At 41.2% G+C, this 19,626-nt stretch overlaps 1 protein-coding gene across 3 annotated transcripts in view; it reads right to left on the bottom strand.

Annotated features, from left to right (window-relative positions):
- Window positions 1-405: 405 nt before the first annotated feature.
- RNF144B (ring finger protein 144B) overlaps window positions 406-19,626 on the bottom strand; it is a 76,201-nt gene continuing 56,980 nt past the window's right edge. For all 3 annotated transcript variants that reach the window (XM_074829296.1, XM_074829307.1, XM_074829287.1), the window contains 5 exons: window positions 16,693-16,753; window positions 10,966-11,170; window positions 9,656-9,800; window positions 7,866-7,955; window positions 406-7,669 (listed from right to left, as the gene is read on the bottom strand). In XM_074829296.1, coding sequence (XP_074685397.1) covers window positions 7,529-7,669; window positions 7,866-7,955; window positions 9,656-9,800; window positions 10,966-11,170; window positions 16,693-16,753 — 642 coding nt within the window. In that variant the 3' untranslated portion in view covers window positions 406-7,528. The remainder of the gene's footprint in view (window positions 7,670-7,865; window positions 7,956-9,655; window positions 9,801-10,965; window positions 11,171-16,692; window positions 16,754-19,626) is intronic.

Below are 19,626 nucleotides of genomic sequence, written 5' to 3'. Positions count from 1 at the left end.
AGAGAAAGGGGGCTCTGAAACAGCAGACTGTTCTTCATGCAGCCTCCCACATAGCCCTGGCTCCTCCAGGTTGCTTGTGGTACGCCCCAGGTCAGGGTCTCCACCAGACTCTGCAAGCGAACAGATTTATGGTAATCCTGCACCCCACTGGGAGAGCAACCACCACCACTGCAGCGGCACTCAGGAGCTAACCAAGAGCCTGCCCCACTCTCCTTCAAAGGATTTTAATGTCTCTTTTTTTTGAGAAAGCAAATGAGAGTCAAGATTCTGATCCCACCTCTTCAATCCTCTTTTATCCTCAAAATTCCCATTAAGCACCCCAGATGTGTTCAAATTCTTCCCATAAATTTTCTATGTTCATCCTTTTAAAGGTAGTTAAGAATTACAACAAAATGAGACAATGTCTTTACGCTAATTTTTTAATGTTGCACATACTGCATTTTATAACATCAGAAGAAAAAAAACCCCAAAGTAAACATTAAAGACAGAAAATAAATATATTTTTATGAATATATGCAGAGAGAGTGCAAAAAATTGCATCTGTAAAATGTTTAAATGCTGAATCATACAACAAAAAAATTACAAAAGCACTTATTTCTTTATACATGTCAGCTTTCCTCTTATAAACACAAAAATATTTTAACAAATCTTACAAAGATCAAACCCTTTTGCCCTTCACCGGGAGAAAAGTGGTGAAGCGTATTACCTGGAGGAAAAGAAAAAAACCCAGATAAACAAAATGTAAGCCTAAACTGGTACCAGGGAAACAACATCTAGACGCTGAGGAAGAATTCACCCCTGTGTGCCGCAGCGCAGGAGATGAGCCCCCCAAAAAAGAAAGGGGGAGTGGAGTGGAGCGTGACTCCTCCTGCTGAGACAAAGCTGCTCTTTGCTGTGCTACTCACCCCACACGGCAAGCAAGTGCCCTCTCTCCTGCTCCTCTCAAGCCACGGCTTTATTACAAACAAATGCATCCAAAAGCAGCATTGGTCCAGCTGGGAGACCTTAAACTGAGAAGAGATGGGAGCACTGCGAATAGCCTGGCTATAGCCAATGCCTCCGTCTGCAACGTGCAGAGCCAAGCACCTGCCTCAGATGGGGCAGGACGGGGGTCCACGAGCGCTGCCGGTCCACACCACCGCTCAGAAACGCACCTCGGTGTCAGACTCAGACACTTTGAATCACACATATTTAAAATACATACTTTTTTCAGAAATAACCAATGCTGTGGCAGTTAAAGAGTTCTCACAAGGTGACCCCTGACCCATCACCTTGACCCCTGTGATGCTAACATCAGCATGGTATGTAACAGTTCTGCTTTTTTTCATTCACAAGACTTGCTCATTAGGCAAAGCAAATGCTTTAGACCAACCAAGCTCCAAGTAACTCATATGAACTGAGGTTTCTTTGAAGCTGAAACCGGCCTGTAGCAGAGACAGGAAAATGAAAGGAACAGAGATTAGCTGTGGAATTTGGGGAGTTTTGGGGGTGGGCAAGTAGTTTTGGAAAGTGCCAGCTAGAGACAGGGACCTTGATGAAACTCAGGGATACGCACGCGCATGGCAAGACGGCCCAGCATCATGGCTGCGGTGCAGCACCGGCCCAGCTCTACATGTGCTGTACAGCTGGCAGCACTCATGAAGCCGCCTGGATGAGTCCCTCATGCACCACATTCACTGTACAGGCCCCAGCAAGTGGTAAAGCTCAGGCACCTTCTTGAAATTTAAGCAACTCACTGCACACGGTGCTGCAGCATTGCACATTCAACCTGACTGGAATCTCCCAGCACATGGCCACCAGAAGCTGCTGCTTCTGTTTGGACATCCAGAAGGCACAAGCAAATGATTGAAGTTCTTAATTTTCATCCAAGAAAAGACAGAGCCTCTTGGGCAGAAGAGGAAAGAACGAGGTTGTGTCCTCTAAAAAGCTGGTGAACCTTGTCAACCAGTATCATCTCATATAGCCCAAATTGTGATGGTCAATAACATTCACTGCTAGGAAACTACCATTCCTAACAATTGAAATTTGCTTGATTCAAAGAACTAACTTGAGTGATCATAACAAAACCTCTGATATAACTAAAAAATAGCAGTAAACATTTACTGTGGACTGCACCACATCATAGGAATTTAGCTTGCCAGGAACACCATAACCTTCTCCACAGGAAACAGAAGAGGAAAGGTTTCCAGTATGAATGCAACTAAAATAAATCTATAGTATGATAAAAGGCAATGCCACTTCTAAATTAATATTTTATAATTACAAATTATAAATTATATATGAATTTTATAACTTAGAATTATAAATTATAAAAACACATTGGTTCTGAGTAACTTGAGTGTACTGATACAAAACAGACCTTTGGGCTTCCTGTTCAGCAAAACCACTGAGCTCTCACTTCATCATTTTACTAACTAGAGGACAAATAAAAATTAGACTGAAGTTTTCCAGAATCTTAGCAGTAAGTTCACCTTCCAGCAGACCATAGAGAATCAACTCTCACTATTCCACAAGAGGTAAATTTTCACATCTTTATTGGCCACCACATTAATTAGGGTCTAATCCTACACACTTGTGTGAGAGAAGTCTTACAACTGTTTTATAACTAGCACACTCTGCTCAACTGTTTTCTTGTATTTTTAAAATTATCTTACCGTGTACCTTAGAAAGCCTCCAGGGGGTTTGAATCCCTAAAATATAAAGCCATACAAGAGAAACTTTTTTGATTTATATAATAAAAATATGTATATATGTTTTTTTCCCCAGCACATTTCCAAAAAAGCCTGCTCAATGATAGAAGCATCTCTCCTGTGAAGCTCAAATGCTGTAGGGCTCCTTTATCTACGAGTTCTAACAAAGCAGTCCTTATATAGGTCTTCTAGGACAACTTCTTCAGTCTGAATGAGTTTTTCTAAACAAGCCAAGTTTGGAATTTCTATCTTTGGTCATTTATCTCAGCATCAAATTTCTTATTAAAACCTGTGAGAAAATTGTTAGAAGGTTTTTATCCTCATACAAAGAAATCTACTAAGAATCTCTGACCTGAGATAGCGGATGGAAAATATGATCTTAAAAGGAACTTTTCTGAGAAAGATGAGAGTGGCTGGGAGAAAGAGATTACAGTGCAAAACAGATTTCAAATTTTTAAAGCGGCAGGTGCACTACAACACAACCACTCACTGTGGTACCAGAGAACAGAGCAGCCAAAAGTTGATTTCATTGTCCCATTGTGGAAATGCAGTTGATATCTATCCACTTGTATATCTTCAAGCAAATATGAAGGCAATATCCATTTTCTCATAGTTCATTCAAGTAAAACTTACATACATTTTAAACTTATCTTTGGACTTTACGCTATGTTACTGGACAGACAACAGTAAGTAGCATTTAGCATCATTAAAGCACCGTAACAACATTAATTACTGTTCCCCTCATGCCCTTGTTTGGGGTAAGTAACACCATGCACAATTAATAAATCATGAATTACTGAAAGGCAGCATTGACCATTTCCTATAGTTCTAGAACAGATACTGCAGGGTAGTACTTATGCTATATCATGACAAATATTTTCTTTTTATTAACAGGTGGTTTTGGAAACAGGTATTATCATCCTCATTTTAACACAAGGACATGAGATGCCAAGTTGGATCCTCAGCTGTATTTGACACAGCTCCAGTGACTGCTGGGAAATTACAATGAGATATGTGGCCATGGAGATGTCTAGCCAACTGCCATAAAAATCCAGATTTCCAGCACTGGTCTCTAGTTTTATGATCTGACCTTTAAATATCTAGAGCCCAGTTTTCAGAAGAGCTGAACACCCCTGGTTCAGAGGGAATACTGTAGCTGCCACTTTTGTTCTCCGAGGGAGACACACATCTGTGGACTCTATCAATGTAATGTAACGTAACCAGCCTAAAACCCCCAAGGTCTCTCTCAGTGGTTAAAGGCCCCAGGGAAAATTGGTGATGGAGCCAGGGTGGGCAGTGTGCCACAGACCCCAGCTCCTGAGCAGCACCCTGCCCTGCCACAGCTCTGAGCTCTCCCCTGGCTGCTACCTGCACACCAGCCACCTGCCGCAGGGGAAAGAAGAGAGATGGTAAGAGCAGTGAAGCCTGGTACTAACATGCACATCTCACAGATGGAGCTCTAGAGGATGGATTTACATCTACATTGATTTAGAAGAGTCACAAGTAATCAGGGTCCCAGTTTTGTTTCTTTCTCCCTAATTTCTGTTAGTATTATTTGTCATGCTTCCAATAAATCTTTCATAAAGTTCCTTTAATTTTTCTTATAAAGTTTAAAAAAAAACCCACAAAACAAAACCAAATCCCAACACCATATAAAGGTTCTCGCTAAAATGGTTCTCTGGAAACTGTGAGCATGACCATTTGGGGCAAAATAGCTGCCTTATGGAAAACAAGGCAACAGGGCCCTACTGCTCCCAGCACTTCAGCACAGGTAAAACTCTACTTGGCAGAGTTAGCGTGGCCACATGAGCTGGCCAGGTCAGGATCTACTTAATGCACATGCTCAAGTACTCCCATGCAATGAAAAGCCAGGACACAGCCTTTTAAAGAAAATAATCTTCATAAGACTTCTATTTTCAGTTCTAACATATTACTAGAGCTTCTTGAGCTTCTTTCTTGGTCAATTTAGGTATCTATACGGCAAAGGAAGGTGTGCCTGTAGCTCATGCTCTCCTTTATCCAGCTTTTATGTAAAGACCCCCAACTGAAGCCTGGTCCAATGCTACCAATCTGCATACAGGCTCCTTAGATGCCTGGACTGGCATTCTGGTTTTCAGGTTGTGCTACCACCTGCACACAACTTTTGGTACCCCCACCTGGCACCTAAACTGGCACCAGCAATAAAATGTGCACATGGAAAAGACACACCATCCTTCTGCTCTGTAGGAACTAGTCTCTGAAAGGAGTTACCCTGCACTCAAACTGAGGAGGTAAAAATAAACTGAATAGTGTTGTTCTCCCAGAATTTACAGCTATGCACGTGTGCAATGCTTTTATAAAAATATTATCATTTAAACAAATTCCCACTCTATGGAGAGATCTGCATTAACTTAAAGACAGCATTTAAGGAACTGAAAAAGGTCAAATTTGTATTACAATACAAGTGGTGACCTTGTGTCCATTAGTGTATTCTGGACAAGACAACTGCCTTCAACTGTATTTCTTTAACAGAGGGAAGAACTTGGCAGTTTCATTAACACAGCAGTATTAATGAAAAAAACATGAGACACCTTCATTCCATTAGGCATTTTAGCAAAAACAGGATAAGGGAAAGAGGAAGAGGACAAGGAAATAAACCGGACTAGCAAAGAGTGCATTGGACATAGGTAAGACCACAAAACATGAAAAACCTACAAATTTTAACATGCAAAGGATATTGGTACATTGCAATGCTGGTTATGGTTAAAGAGACTGTACAGCTCCTATATCTTTGTTCTTGAGGCTTCATTAAAGACTTCCAACTGCAAGTTCATAAATAAAATGGAAAGGACAGTAGTGCCATAAAAACGTAGGTATAAAAATAGTGCAAAGCCAAGGGCTGGACACTTTAATCTGTCACAAGTACCCCCAAGCACTATCATTACCGCTCTTAAAGAAAACACATACAGAAAACATTCTCTATTTATTATAAATGGCAGTTGCCTGCATTGCACTCTGTATTTAGAATGTACTGACTACCTTTCTGTTTCCCTTTGAAGCTGTGGATGAGAATAAATTTAGCCTTTCACACTGGCGAGCACCACCTGCCCTCCAGTCATGACTGGTAGCAAAGTCAGACAGTATTTATAAAAGAAATCAATTAAAAAGTAAAACAGACATATCATTTAAGGCCTTTGTCCCTGCTAGTCTGCTCAACAGACTATACTTTCTTAAAATAAGAACACCTTTCACTTCTGTTACAGTAACCAGAGAGCGAAGTTAAACAAAAAAAGGTCACATTTATGGCTGCCAAGAAGGCAAAGTTCCTGAGGCTCGGCCAAACGCAACAGCAAAGATGCTCCTCGCAGCACTCTTCGGGTGCCTCGCGCTGTGTGCGTGGAGGAGGGCAGACGGTGGAGGGTGAGCCCGAGATGACGCTCGGGCTGAGCATCTCTTATCAAAAGGGGTTTGGAATTACAACAGATTATATAGTGCAAACTCATATTACTTCTCACAGATATAAAATGCAAAGATGGGAGTCCAGAACAAAAGCCACCACCGCCCAGGGTTGTGAGAAGTACCAGCCGTTAAGGAAATAAACTCCAGGAAGCAGAGCCTGGAGTAACTCCAGCTATGTAACTGATATCAGGGTCTGAATCAGTTTGGTAGTGAGGCACCAAATTAAAATGAAGGGTTCATTAAATGACAGCCTTTCAGATTTAGAGTAACTAAAAATTATCAGTCACAGAAGTTGTTAACCTTGAGTGGGACAGAAGAAATACCCACCAATGGACGGAGCTTACATTTACACAACATTTCCCAAGTATTCACTTCAGCAGGTCCATAAGGTTGAAAGGAGGGTTTGGCTTAGCTTGGCCTGAATCAGTTTTTCACAGGGTTCTTGATGCCACCCCATGTAAACTGTTGAAAAAATATACTGACTGGCTAGAAAATAAACTGTGCATTCTGTACTCGGTATATCCGTGCACATGTGGCCACTCTATGTACGCACAACCAATATTCCAATACTGCACACAAAACAGGAGCTGTATCATGGCCTTTCTTAATATTAGCTTCATGGTGAGTTTACTACACCCATGTTACTGACAAAAGCCATGCCCAATGACAGGGAAATATACATACTTCTAATATTTCAAGGTAGATATGTCATGTTTGATCTGAAGAAACAACAGCTTTCTGAAGGTAGTCCAGTCTCTCAAAAGAGAGCTCTACCTTAGTTAGAAACAGTTTTGTTGGGTTTCACCTCTGTAATTGAGATCAATAGTATATGTCAAACTGATTTCAATGCTGAAAGAAATGCCATGGCAGCCAGTTGACAGGAAACTGTCAAATATATTTTCTTAACAGTTTGTTACCTTTAACGGGACACAAGCTAGCAGGCAGAAGAGCTTCATCAGGCTTTTCCCTCTCCCCCTTTTATAAAATACCAAAACTTTCTGAGAAATCTGTGTATCACACCAAGAGCCAGCAGAAAGCATGACAGTAATGACTGGGTCTGCAAAGGCAGAGTAATACTGCAGGATCAAGTCATGTGCAGCTGACGGAAGATGGTAAAGTTCTAGCAGTCTTGAAAGATGGCTCATATTTAAGGGTATGAACTACTGAACGGTGTCCCATTTTCCTTTTCTAAAACAAAAACTTATACATATGTACTGCACAATTATCTAGGCTTTTCCCACACTGGGACTTGTTAGTGATAGAGTAGCCTGTAAAGAATAGGCACTTATCCCAAGAATTGGCAAAAAAGGGAGTATTATTTGGTAGGTATGGCACCAAATACAACCATTGTGCTTTCTCACATACATATGCTGTACAGATGAAGGCTCAGACACAGAGTTTTAGGTTGCTGGTGGGCTGTGTTTTTTCTTTTTACTTCTGCAAGATTTGCAAATGCAGCAGATGATGCATGGAGATGCCACAAGCAGCAAGGGAGAAGTCACCAATGCTATGATACCTAGTCCAACGAGGATCCCCACAACCTGAAAGACATGGTGGGGAAAAATATGTATTTAGCTAATGTGGAAAATAAAATATATGCATGCATGCATAAGCACAACATAGGTCACAAAAAACAGATGAAAACATGAAAATAATCATCCTGATGCTTCACTGAAGGGTAAAATCTCTTTGCTTCATGCATGCATGAGAGCTCTGCTCAGCAGACTAGGAACGCACCTGTGTTCTGTTCCACATCACTGAAGCACGCGAGTGGCCCAACTTGTTTCTGCAAGGGCCTCTGTCGTAATGTCTTAAGAAGATATCATTCTGAAAAGCAGAAGGAGAAGCTGTAAGAGCAGGTTACAGTACTGCGGGGAGAGGTTCAAGACTGGACTGGAAATACAACTTTCCTGACACTGCTTTAAAATTACCAGCTGCCAGCAGACAAGTTCACCTGTCTTCCAAATAATTATCTAGAGAAACTTCTTGCAGTTTCAAAAAGTGTGATGTGTTTGGGACCTGAGCTATTGTATAGCATCTTTCCTCCCCCACTTTTAAAAAGCATAAGCATATGCGTTGCACCTATTGCACAAATACCTAGTTTGTAATTTGGTGATGATAAAGGGGCCTGTAAAAAACAGATATTTCTGAAAGCTAGAAAACTGGGGGATCATCTTCCTGAGGTACATTCTGTTCTCCTGCTGTCCCTAGACTTTACAGTAATTTTCTTCCTAGGCTTAACAGGAAAATTTACAAAGTAGGAAATCCCTATTTCCTTTCTCTTTTCCCATTAATACTTATTAAATTATCCATTTTTTCTTCATGAAGTGACTAATGAACTGCATCACCCTCCCTTAGCCAGCTGCGCTGTAACCTGACGCTGCTTCCTTTTATTTTTCAGCCCTACTCTTTGGTTCTGCAGGTATTACCTTCATCTACACCTGAAGCTCCTGTAACCCTGCACATTTAAAAAAAATACATTTGAATCACACAACTACAGTTTCTTTTTTCTTTCCTCTTCAAACTGACGAAAACTTGGTAAGGGCATGTCTGTAGAGTCTGTGAGAATCTGAGAGCCCTCCAGTTCAGCATGGTGTTAAGCAATCATTGTGTACTGTATGTACTCTGAGGCAAGCCATAAGACTCCTGTTGAAAAAGCTCACACACACATAAATGGGACATGACGCTAAGCGAAACCTGTTTAGCACGCTGAGAAAAGGAAGGATGAAGAATGAGGAAGTCTCATTGTTTGCTGGCTGTGGAATACAAAAAAGAAGAAAAGAAGAGCCATGCAGCATCTAACATTTTATTTCAAGTGCTGGTAAAGTCCTTTCACACTCCCACAGTTGTTATTGGTGACTGTGTCAAAAAGTGAAGCTGTCACATGCACAAGCACATTACTTCCTGTACTCTTAATCCTGCTGGGAAGCTTGAAGTCTAAACGAGTTGAGACTAGTTGGTATCAATTGAGAAATAACTAGCAACCTGCACTTCATTATCCATGTTCATAATCCAACATTTTTATCCTCAAGTCTACTAATCAATCGTTCTCTTCAGCAGACATGGCACTAGAGGTGGACTAGTAAAGGAGACCTAGTTCATATGAGCTTTTGATGCACACACCTGTGAAATAACTCCCTTCACCCAGTACCACAGCATTTTTTGGACAGGCTGTGACCCTTGCAGTTGGAGCAGGTGAAAGACATTTCCTGGCTCTCAATCAAACTATTTTACTGCGCTGGAAGAGGGAATCAGAGAAAGGTAGTGCTGGACCTCCAGAAAGAAACCATTCTGTCCCACTTCCCTCTAAGAACTAGTATGGGACCCACAGACACAGCTAAAATCCTTTATAGAAAAATAATGTTGATATAAATAAAAGCACTGGATGAATGAGAAGAAAGAAATGAAGTTACAGCTGAATTGAATATACTAGGATCTCAACGAGTTGGTGGAGAGCTTGTACAGGGCCTCAGACTAACCCCAACCCCATTACCCTTTATCTAGCTCTTTTTTTCTGCAGCACTTACATCCAAGTTTTGTAGACAGTACCAGCAAAATGTGTGCTTGCAGTTCTTGCACATCATCTGAGCACAGCCCTCATTTCGTTCAATATAGATCCGACAGACTGGGCACTGCTTAATTGGTGCCTCTGTCTCTGTTCCAATAAGTGACCTAGAAGAGAAGGGAAATATTAAAGTGAAATGTGAATGTAATTACTGTTGATATTCAGCTCCACTGCCTAATGTGTACTGTGCTTATTTTAGAGAGCATCTAATGTTGTTGTCTTAATGCACTTAATGTGTGAAGCTTGTTATATTCAGTACAATACACTGAAGCATGCTCAGTACTAGGTGTAAGATCATGTAAAAGTGAAACTCCATTCCCTTGGACTTTTATGCTACATAAAATTAACACTCACTGTACCCACAAATGTATCACCTATAGCATTAAAAATCAGCACTTTGTAAGACAGCTTGTACCATTCATTTAATAGGACTGGATTATGCAATTTATAGCACTGTTGCTGCCTGAGCAAAATAGCCTTAAACACCACTGTAGCCGAAGATCAAACCTGGAGAAGAAACATTATGGAGAGAGCTCTTTGGCAACTCCTCTTTGATGAAGTCTCTAGTAAGCAGAATGCTCAGATTTTAAGTTTAATTCCTTGCAAAAATAATAGAGAACTTTGAACATACATGACTGAACTTAATCTGATTCTGAAAACAAAGATGGATGGCCACAGATATATAATTTAAAAACAAAAGTGTTTTCTTTCTGTAGATTAATGCCTTATGTAACCTTATCTGTAGGTTGTTTACACCTATGCAAAATTAGCACAAATCAGATTTCTCACATCAAATGGGACATTTTACACCCACTCTGTTTAAGAGTTAAGATTTGGCATTCGGCTATGCAGAGATTCTATAAATATTAAGCAGGGGTGATTTCTTAATCACAGTATAAGCAAGGTTTGGATCCTGGAATATTAGTGTATTGGATCTTTTGTACGGGCACAAGACTTAATTCTAGCAGGCAAACAAAGCCTTTAGGCAGATTCAAAGCCCTGGAGGACTTCACCTTTTGGAAGTGTCAGTGGCATCACAAGTTTGATAAGTACCCAAATAATATTAAGTATTAAAAAGTAAAATGTATCATTTAAACTAATATTTAGATTGGAATCGTATTTAGGAAACACTAGAAGAGATGGAAAGTCTCAGAGAGGCACCTAAGATGTTAGAAGGAAGCTGTTCCATTAAACTAATATGATGCACAGAGCTAGCACCCTGTGCCAAAAGGAAATGAAAGATCATGTTGCCTCCGTGGATTCCCCTCTTACCCCTGCTCAGTTGGTACTGGAGTAGTTTGGTTTTCCTGGCATAGGTGCTTCAGGTGCCATGCCTCCTTGCAAGAGGAGCAGAATGTCTGGCAACAGGCCGGGCACTCCACTGGCACCGGAGCTCCGGACTCACTCGGTGTAATATGGCACACTGCTTGGCAGTCAACTGCAGGGCACCATGTTCTCTGGGGGTCCAAGTGGACTTCTGAAACGTAACAGAGAGAGAAATAAAACTGTTTATACAGGCCCCTTCTCATTCCAGCAACACATGTCTAGGTATGCAAGACCCAATTCTATGTGCGGATGGGAAAGTCGAGGCCCTCTGTGTCCGTGCCCATGGGCATTCAGGCCTAATTCTCTTCTTTAGGCAGGTCTGCAGTTGTGCACTGCTAAGGCGGTTACACTGGAAGTATCCCATGTATGGCAATACTGGACATATTCTTAGCCTTTATAGGGAGATACAAAGATGAACATAAGTGCTGCTTGCTGAGAAGCTTGTATCTTGTGACATTAGACCATTCCATGTCTTTCATGTGTGCAACCCATGCAGTCTTTCATGTAAATAGCAAAAGGACTGTCATTAAATTAACGTCAAGTTACTTTTCATGCCTTATTTCATCCCCTCTATCTACAAACACTGATTAATATTCACTTTATGATCATTATTTGTCAGGTATCAGATTACAGCAATAGTCAAGGCAAGATTCAGGGTGAAGACATTGAGTTACAGACATCACTGCATCACAGAGAATGTTAAACATTGATTCTTCGTCTCACATGCCAACCTTTGTTCAAGGAATTTGGGCTTGCAACAGAAACCCAGCTGAAACACGTTCACTGTTAGGAATGCCCATTGTGTGTGCACTTTCTACTGGCTCAAGTCCATGAAGTGCAGCCAAACACTCCCACCCTGCAGAGCCTCCTTAGAAAAAGGCTGTTGTGCCTGCAGGAGCTATCTGCCTCTCCTCCTTCCCTGGGAGCTCTCTGGTACCACCACTGAAAATAAATAAATGGAGGGGATATCTCAGGAACAGGTGGAAATCCCTGACTGTGAGATGTCAAAAGCCATTACAATGATCTTCTGTACCTCCAGCAGATAAAATACTGTCCCACTTGAAACAAAAGGCTGCACAAAGGCCCCAGACATATGTTCTCTGGCAAATTTTGCTGAAATAGTTGAAGGCACTTCCTTCTATGCACACCCCCCTGCCTGCACTGCTCCTCTGCAGGAGGGTGCTGATAGCCCACAGTGAAGGGGGCTAGTAGATGGATATCTAGCAGATGCTCCAGTCAGCATGAAAAACAGTGATATCAGTTCAGTGTCCAGATACCCAGAAACTAGAAACTGCACAACTAGAAATGTGATCAAAGTAGTAAAACTCTCCTCCAACCTCTCAAGCATTTAGATACACATGCTGAAAACCTGGGGGGAAGGACACCCCACAAACCTCATCACCTAATGTGCACTAGAAACTCAGCTCTTTTCCAGTATGCTAAACCTCTCTGTTCACCTTGAAAACTTACAGTTTGCTTAAAGCCATCCCTCCCTCCTCTTTGTCCAGGACACTTATAGTGAGGAACCATGTAAGGATGATCATCCTCTCTGCAGGCTTCAGGACACACAGGTACACAATGTTCTGACATCAGGTAATTTTTAAGTCTGTCTCAGAGTGGTCTGGCAGATGTGGAGAATTTCTACATCCATGGCAAAGGCTGTCATTTGTAACTTAGGCAGTGCCACCAAAACACCTGTACCATCCACCTCCAGCCACTTCATGAATCTAGTTGCATTCTTTTGTCTTATTCTCTTACACGTGCTTCCTTTACCCCCCAAAACAAACAAACATTTTGCTCTCTACTGAATGAAAACCAGAACAAAATAGTTTGCAGCTTCATTTGTGGGGAGAAGAGAGACATGGATGGGCAGTAAAAGTCATTTTACATTTTTATATACATTTAAAAGTAATGCTCTGACTGAGAAATCATTGTTTCTGTAGCTACCCTTAGTGTCTCTTAAAGGATACTCTGAACTGGGTAAGACCATGGCCTAATACTGGCTATTGCATTTAAGTCTTCATACAGTAGGTTCTATATGCTTTCTGCTGATAAACAGCAGTTAAAATGAGATAAAGCGCAGTTCCTGCAGATAGCTGCTTAACATACTGAACTTTGGAAACCTACATTCTCTTATCCTGGTTTTGGATGAAAGACAGGATGTCTGGTTTTGACATCACTGGAAGGAGGTGAGTTGGGTTAAAAATCTTACTGATCTTTACAAATTTGTTGCAGCAAGATGTAATGCATGAGATGAAACTCTGTCCTCTCCCACTTCATTTTACAAAGAACCTACAGATGGCATTTTGCAATCCATGCTGTCTCATACTGTTTGGTTTACCACGGAGTACAAGCGAAACCAGAAAAAAATAAAAAGGAGCAGCCAAAAAAAAGGAAAGAGGCTATCATATTGCTCTGACAAGCTGCTCCATCTTTTGGTTAGGGCCATTTCTCTCCCAAGCCTTTCTCCTGCTTCCCCATAGACAGTTCAGCCACACTTCCTCCATTCTCAGGAGGAAAGCCTTCCCAAACACTGCCAGTACCGGGCAGGGATCTGGCCAGTTTTCACAAAACACGCGATCAAGCAGGTGAGATGTGGGAGACAGACAGAGGAAATGCAGCACCCTGAAGAAAGGAGAATTTCTGGCTCAGGAAAGGTACTCACTGAAAGGATGAGCCTAGGCCTTTCGTAGAATATTAGGAACACCTCCTTTTGAAATGGACTACTTTTCAGTCGGGCATTAAATGGGGGTTATCATCTACCACTCGGTTTATTGGACAATTGTCACAGAAATAGAAATATAATGCATGTGTCCTAACCACATCTTTTCCTCTGTTTTGCTACTTCTGATGACCACATCAACGCCATCCTAAACAGACATAGAGCAATTCCTGTTTCTTCTATTAAAATATACCACATGGAAGCTCTGTGGCTAGGTCCTGAATGGATGCAGAGAAGTTACAGATATGTAAGAAAGCTTGGTTTCAAGTCTGAAAACATTTGCATTCTAGTAACACAAAAACCACAAGAGAATAGAATATTTTGAGTGCATTCCTTACTAAACTAAGCAAGTGTCTACAGATATACAATTGTATGCCAATTACTTCTCCCTGCTTTTTCACCCAATATTATTTGTCCATTTTTTTTAAAAAACAAGGAAATCTATTTTATTAAAATAGCTAGCACAGATGGGGGATGAGGAAAATAGCTTTTCAATGTATAAGTCCTCACTCAGGTCTTCAAAATTTTCCTCAAAATTCATCTCATGATGGAAAATGTCCAGAAGGGTGAGAAGCATTGGCTTTACCAATAACTTGAAGACTGGTAAGCAAAGACTACAGAGCAAGAGCAAGTCTTTCAACTTACCCAAGAAGCTGGTTATTTATTTCCAGCACTTCTAGTAAAGCAAAGGAGGTGCTGAAGCAAAGATCTCAACAGAATAAAGCCGAGAAAAGAATGGTCTAAATATAGGAACTGAAGGGTTTGAATAAAGGGCTTTGTTGAGCAGAGCAAAAGTCATGAAGGACACCCTAGTACCTGCCTATTTTAAGGGAGGAGAGGGCAGAGTTAGGCAGTAGTGGCCTCAGTTTTCCATAGCTCTAGGTTTGAAAAGCACTAAGTTGCACTAAGGTTGACACAGACACAAGGCACACAAGAGATCTCAGCTGCCAGGAGTCCCTGGGCAGATTCTGAGTCAGAATTCTGCCCCAGCAGCTGCCAACAGCAAGGTTTATTGCTAGTTACAGAAAAAGACTGTCAGGCCAGCATTAGCATTGTCAGGGCAGGCAGGCTTTGCCCGGTTAGGGTCACGTCTGAGAACAGAGCTTCAGGTCAGCAGAAGCTAATAAGCCAAGTCCAACTGATGAGTCCAAAAAGGTCAGCTTTGGGGGAAACACTAAATCTTCAATAGGCAAAAGGTCTTAGCCAGGGTTGGGATCAGTGCTGGTGTCCAGGTCAGAGCTTTAGTTAGCAGGAGTTGTTCCCAGGCGTCAGTAAGCTGGATTTTTTGCTGGAGCCACTAGTCAAGGCAGAAGGGCTATGTTTAAGCCTGCTGCTTGGATGCCAGTTTTACTCATCATAAAGGAGAAAGGACAGATCTTAGAAACGTAAAGAAGAGAGGTAGTGGAGGTGGAGGAGGATTTGTCAGACTTAGGCAAGAAAGAAAAGTGAAAGAGGATTTAAAAAATAGGCAAGTTTTAGGTTTCTGTGCGTGGGAGGCAGTAAAAAAGAAACAAAGAGATGCAACAGGGAGTTGGAGAAAAGATCATGAGTTCAGCTTTGGCTAGTTATAGAGGAGGAGATACCAGGAAATCATTAGTTTCACAGTCTTCAGTTAAAAAAAGGTTTTACATAAAACAGATTAATGTATTGCAAGAATGTCTTTCTTAGCCCTTCAATACAGTGATTTAACAAGCTCTGATTTCCACTGTCTAGGGCTGTAGAAAATCTACTGCTTGGCTTACACACTGAAGGGACTTCCTAAGGAGTTAAGGAGAAAAGACAGTAAAATAGGAGAGAGAAATAAAAAATGAAAGCAGGGTTTGGGATTTTTTTTCTTTTTTGGCCTGAGTGCCTGCAAATCATAGCTACAATCTGCATCTGCCCATGAACTCTGAAGCATACTTGGGTACACTTGTTTTGCAGTTTTTGTACTGCATGGTCATTCAGCGCGACTCAAGCCAGATGAGATTCTGTAAAAACCCATATATTCTTCTATCTGACCATCTTTTCAAGTGCATTACTGTGCCTAACTTTTATGAACCTCTGCATTTTCATACACATTCCCAATCCATCGGCATCTAAGCATGCATGCAAAGCAAGAACACAAATACAGTCTTTCAATGAAAGTTTGAAAACAGGCTGAGTCAGGGCAGATCAGTCCCAGATACACTACCCTGCAAGCTACCACGGAGCGAGTTCTTTGAAAAACACTTCAAGTTCCAGCTGAGATTTTCAAGTTAGTGTCAGTCTTTAAAACCTCATTTTTCTGACTAGCAAGTTTCTTCCTCAGCCTTGGCAAAGAACCATCTCCTGAAGCAGAAGGCTGACCTCTGGCATAGGAAAGCTTGGCCCCAGTAAAACCTTCAGTTTCAAACTACTTTACTAATAGGCCTTACTCAGTAATGAGGGGTCCAATTATCCCTCAGGAAAAAATAAAATATACTAGACGAATGTACATGAAGATTCTACAAAAGAAAAGCTCTCTTACAGGGATGTTTGCAGAAATCCCCATCACACTGCAGGGTCTGTCTCCCCGAGAAGTTGTGAAGATCACTATGAATGTATGAAAAGACTGTGCGCACGCTGCGCCAGCCTCTATTCTCTAGTTCTACCAGTACAACCACAACTTCAAGGACCCAGGATGAGCATGCTGCAAGAAGAACGATGGAGCCTCAGGCATGCAATCTGAGAGTGTTACCCACAAGTCCGAGTAAAAGTGTGGTACTTTCAGTAAGATGCCACTCTTTTAATTCTGCTCCACTGAAGTAATTTCAAATTCGTCTTTGGAGCACAGTCAGACCTAGTGATTGCTCTTAAACTATTTCAAAACAAAGACATCTTCTCTGTCTCTTTCTTAACTCACATAACAGGCTTTGTCTTTGAAGTACATAATACTGCTGCCCCCACTGACACTTTAAAAACGAAGGTAATAGAAACAAAAAGGTTCACACCTCGTTCAAACTTCAGCCTCTTGTATAACTGAAACTGGTCAACAGGCACCAAACAGGCAATCTGAAATGAGAAACAAACACACAGAAAAAGCATTAGAAACACAGACCTGAAAAAAAACAATAAGCACCCTGTTCTCCCTGTTCTACACACCTGCTCTCCTGAGCTGGCTCTCAAATCCACCTTCTCTTACCGCTTGCTTTTACCACCATGTTCCTCCGTACCTTGAATTCCTTCTCCAAAATGTACAGTAGTTCTTGACCTCTACTATTTCAGCCACACAGCCCGGTAGTTCATCCCACATCTTTCTTACCATGCACAGGAAAGCCTTCTCTATGGATTCCGTATTTATTTCAGGTTTCTGAGTTTTATTTCACGTTGGTTTAATGTAACAAAGAGTGATGGCTTGCCAGCCTTCAACACTACAGCATGTTGTTCGTGCACAAGAATACAGCTGAAATGAACAGTTCCTCATTCATGTTTCCCAGTCTTAATGGCAGGGGTCACTTAGCTCTCAGGAACTTAAAAGCTAGTCTGGTTTCCATTTTTTATTCACTTCATGGGTTTTGAGCGGAGACAGTTAATGTCATTGCTGTTGGAATTTGCCTTAGATGCACACCAGCCCGCTAGGAACTGGACAGAAGTTAACAAATTCAGCTTGCATAGACAAACAGGCTTTGCTGATACATTTTACACATTACCGTAATTAAACTAGCAACCTAAAAGGCTAAATGCTCTAATCTCCAATTATCAGTCTACGTAAGAAAACCAAGTACCCTATTTAAAGCTAATAAGCAAACCTGCATACAGGGTAAGGAGGGGTTGGTTCGGAAGAAAGTTCACAGACATTTCAGGAGCCACATATTTGTTGCATTCAGAATCTTGAGATCATTCTCCTTATTTGATCCATTCATAATATTGTACCAGCACTGAAAACATCTTTCTCTTTTACTGAAAATAAACATAGACTAATACTAATACAAGACCTGATCATTTGAAGCACTGTGAAACAGTGTAGAACTGACAGCTTCAAAATGAAGGGTTCTCAACCCTCACATCCCACCACAGTACTTCAGATTACTGTAAAAAGCAAAATTTTGCCCTCAGTGAAGTGGACACTAGCCCTTGCTATCCTTCTGGGTTGTGTGGCATGGCACTCGTGAGAAGAAATACAAAGACAAAAAAATACATTATATATTCAATATCATGCTTTGAATACATTTGGTTTTGTATATGGAACAAAGAAAATAATATATCCATTTGTACATTATAAAACATGAAAATGCTTTATTAAGATCTCAAATCAATTTGAATTAAAATACAATTTTGAAGCAGATGTTTGGATTATTTATTTGACCTAAACCAATGTCATACAAAAAAATCTTGACATCAGTTGGATTATTAAGTGTTCAAAGATGCTTAAAACACTTACAGTTGAAGAAATCAAAGGATGTAAAATCAAAATGGGAAACACCAACAAATCTTTACAAATCATATTCTTAGCCTGGTAAGTCAGCCCTGGGTCAAAGGATCGTCCTCATTCAGTTTCTGAATTCAGGGTGTAAACTGTTTTTAATATGAAAGTATTTGCATGGCTAAACAATATTACATTAATATGACTGCAAGACACAGATAGCTTCCTGGGAAAGTCTTCACCTGTTCCTCAGAAGTCAGCTGAAACACTCTTGGAAAACAAATAATAACCAAATGGGGAAAAAAGAGTGAAGTTCAGCAGCTTCAGCAAAGGATTAAGCCAACCAACAAAGCTATATAAAACTCACAAGACACATCACTTCAGTACTGCCCACTTCTCCCCAGGGCAGCTTCAAATCTAAATAGATCTGGAAAACAAAAAGAGTCATCTGCTTTTCTCTAGCTGGCTGAACATTGGCAACTACTTTAAATTTTCCTTCATTACAACTAAATTAAAACAGAGTCTCAATGCTGTAAGAGCCACTTGAGTGAATTGTTTAGTTGTCTGGGGTCCTTCTGTGCTTGCTTTTGCTTTTAACAAACAGATTTTCAAGAGCAGTTCTATTGAGTCCAGAATTTCCCATGTATTAAAAACCAGCCTTTTTGATTACAGTGGGAGCAGAGTTAAGAGTTTTACTGCAGATTTCAATAAGAAGCAGTGTCAATGCTGAAAGCTTCCCTTTCTCCTATTGAAAACCTGACCTTACCATGCCAGCCTTCCCTGCTGGTTTCACACAGCCTCACTCTTCCTCCTACACCCTTCCTCTTCCTATCCTCTTCACAGCTCAGCTCCTCCCTCCCCGCACGAAGCTCTGGGTGTTGAACACAAGCGGTTCGCAGTCCGTCACCTCTGCCACCGACTCCACCAGGCTCTGAAAGACCAGCTCCTGACAGCACCCACATGGAGGTCAACCCAAGTGGTGCTGAGCCGAAGCCTCCCACAGATTTAGTATCTTTAGGTATGAGGAAAGGAATGCACAATCTGCTGCTGCCTGAATTTAGTGCCACATCAAAGCTGTATGTGCAAACTCAATTGAAAAAAAAACCGAAACGCAAGTATCAGGTCCCCTAAAAAAGCAGCAAATCCTTTCCTCAGTGAACTTTTAATCTCATTTACACTTAATCAAGAAGGACAGCTGTAAGCATGGTAAGGGGATTAGGTGTTTATCTCCTCCTACTTGGCATCAGAGTCTAAATGTTCCTCTTCATACAACTTTTCCAGCCCCACCGGGAGTTCATCCCAAACACCTCCTCTCCTGCAGAAGCACACACGCCTCTGGGCTGGACAGAGGATGGAGATCTAGGGAGGAAGCAAACCAGCAACCCAGCAGATGGCAAAGGGCCAAAAGAGAAAGACCATAAGCACATCAGAAAGCAGATGTTTCTTATTCTAAGCTATGAAATTATTCAATGCAGCAAGAAATGCTACAGAACAAGTTTTTAGGCCTTTTATTTTTTTTTTA

This window comes from Strix aluco, chromosome 1, assembly GCF_031877795.1.
Source record: "Strix aluco isolate bStrAlu1 chromosome 1, bStrAlu1.hap1, whole genome shotgun sequence".
Classification (NCBI taxonomy): domain Eukaryota; kingdom Metazoa; phylum Chordata; class Aves; order Strigiformes; family Strigidae; genus Strix; species Strix aluco.
This window is presented reverse-complemented; position numbering and strand designations above follow the sequence as displayed.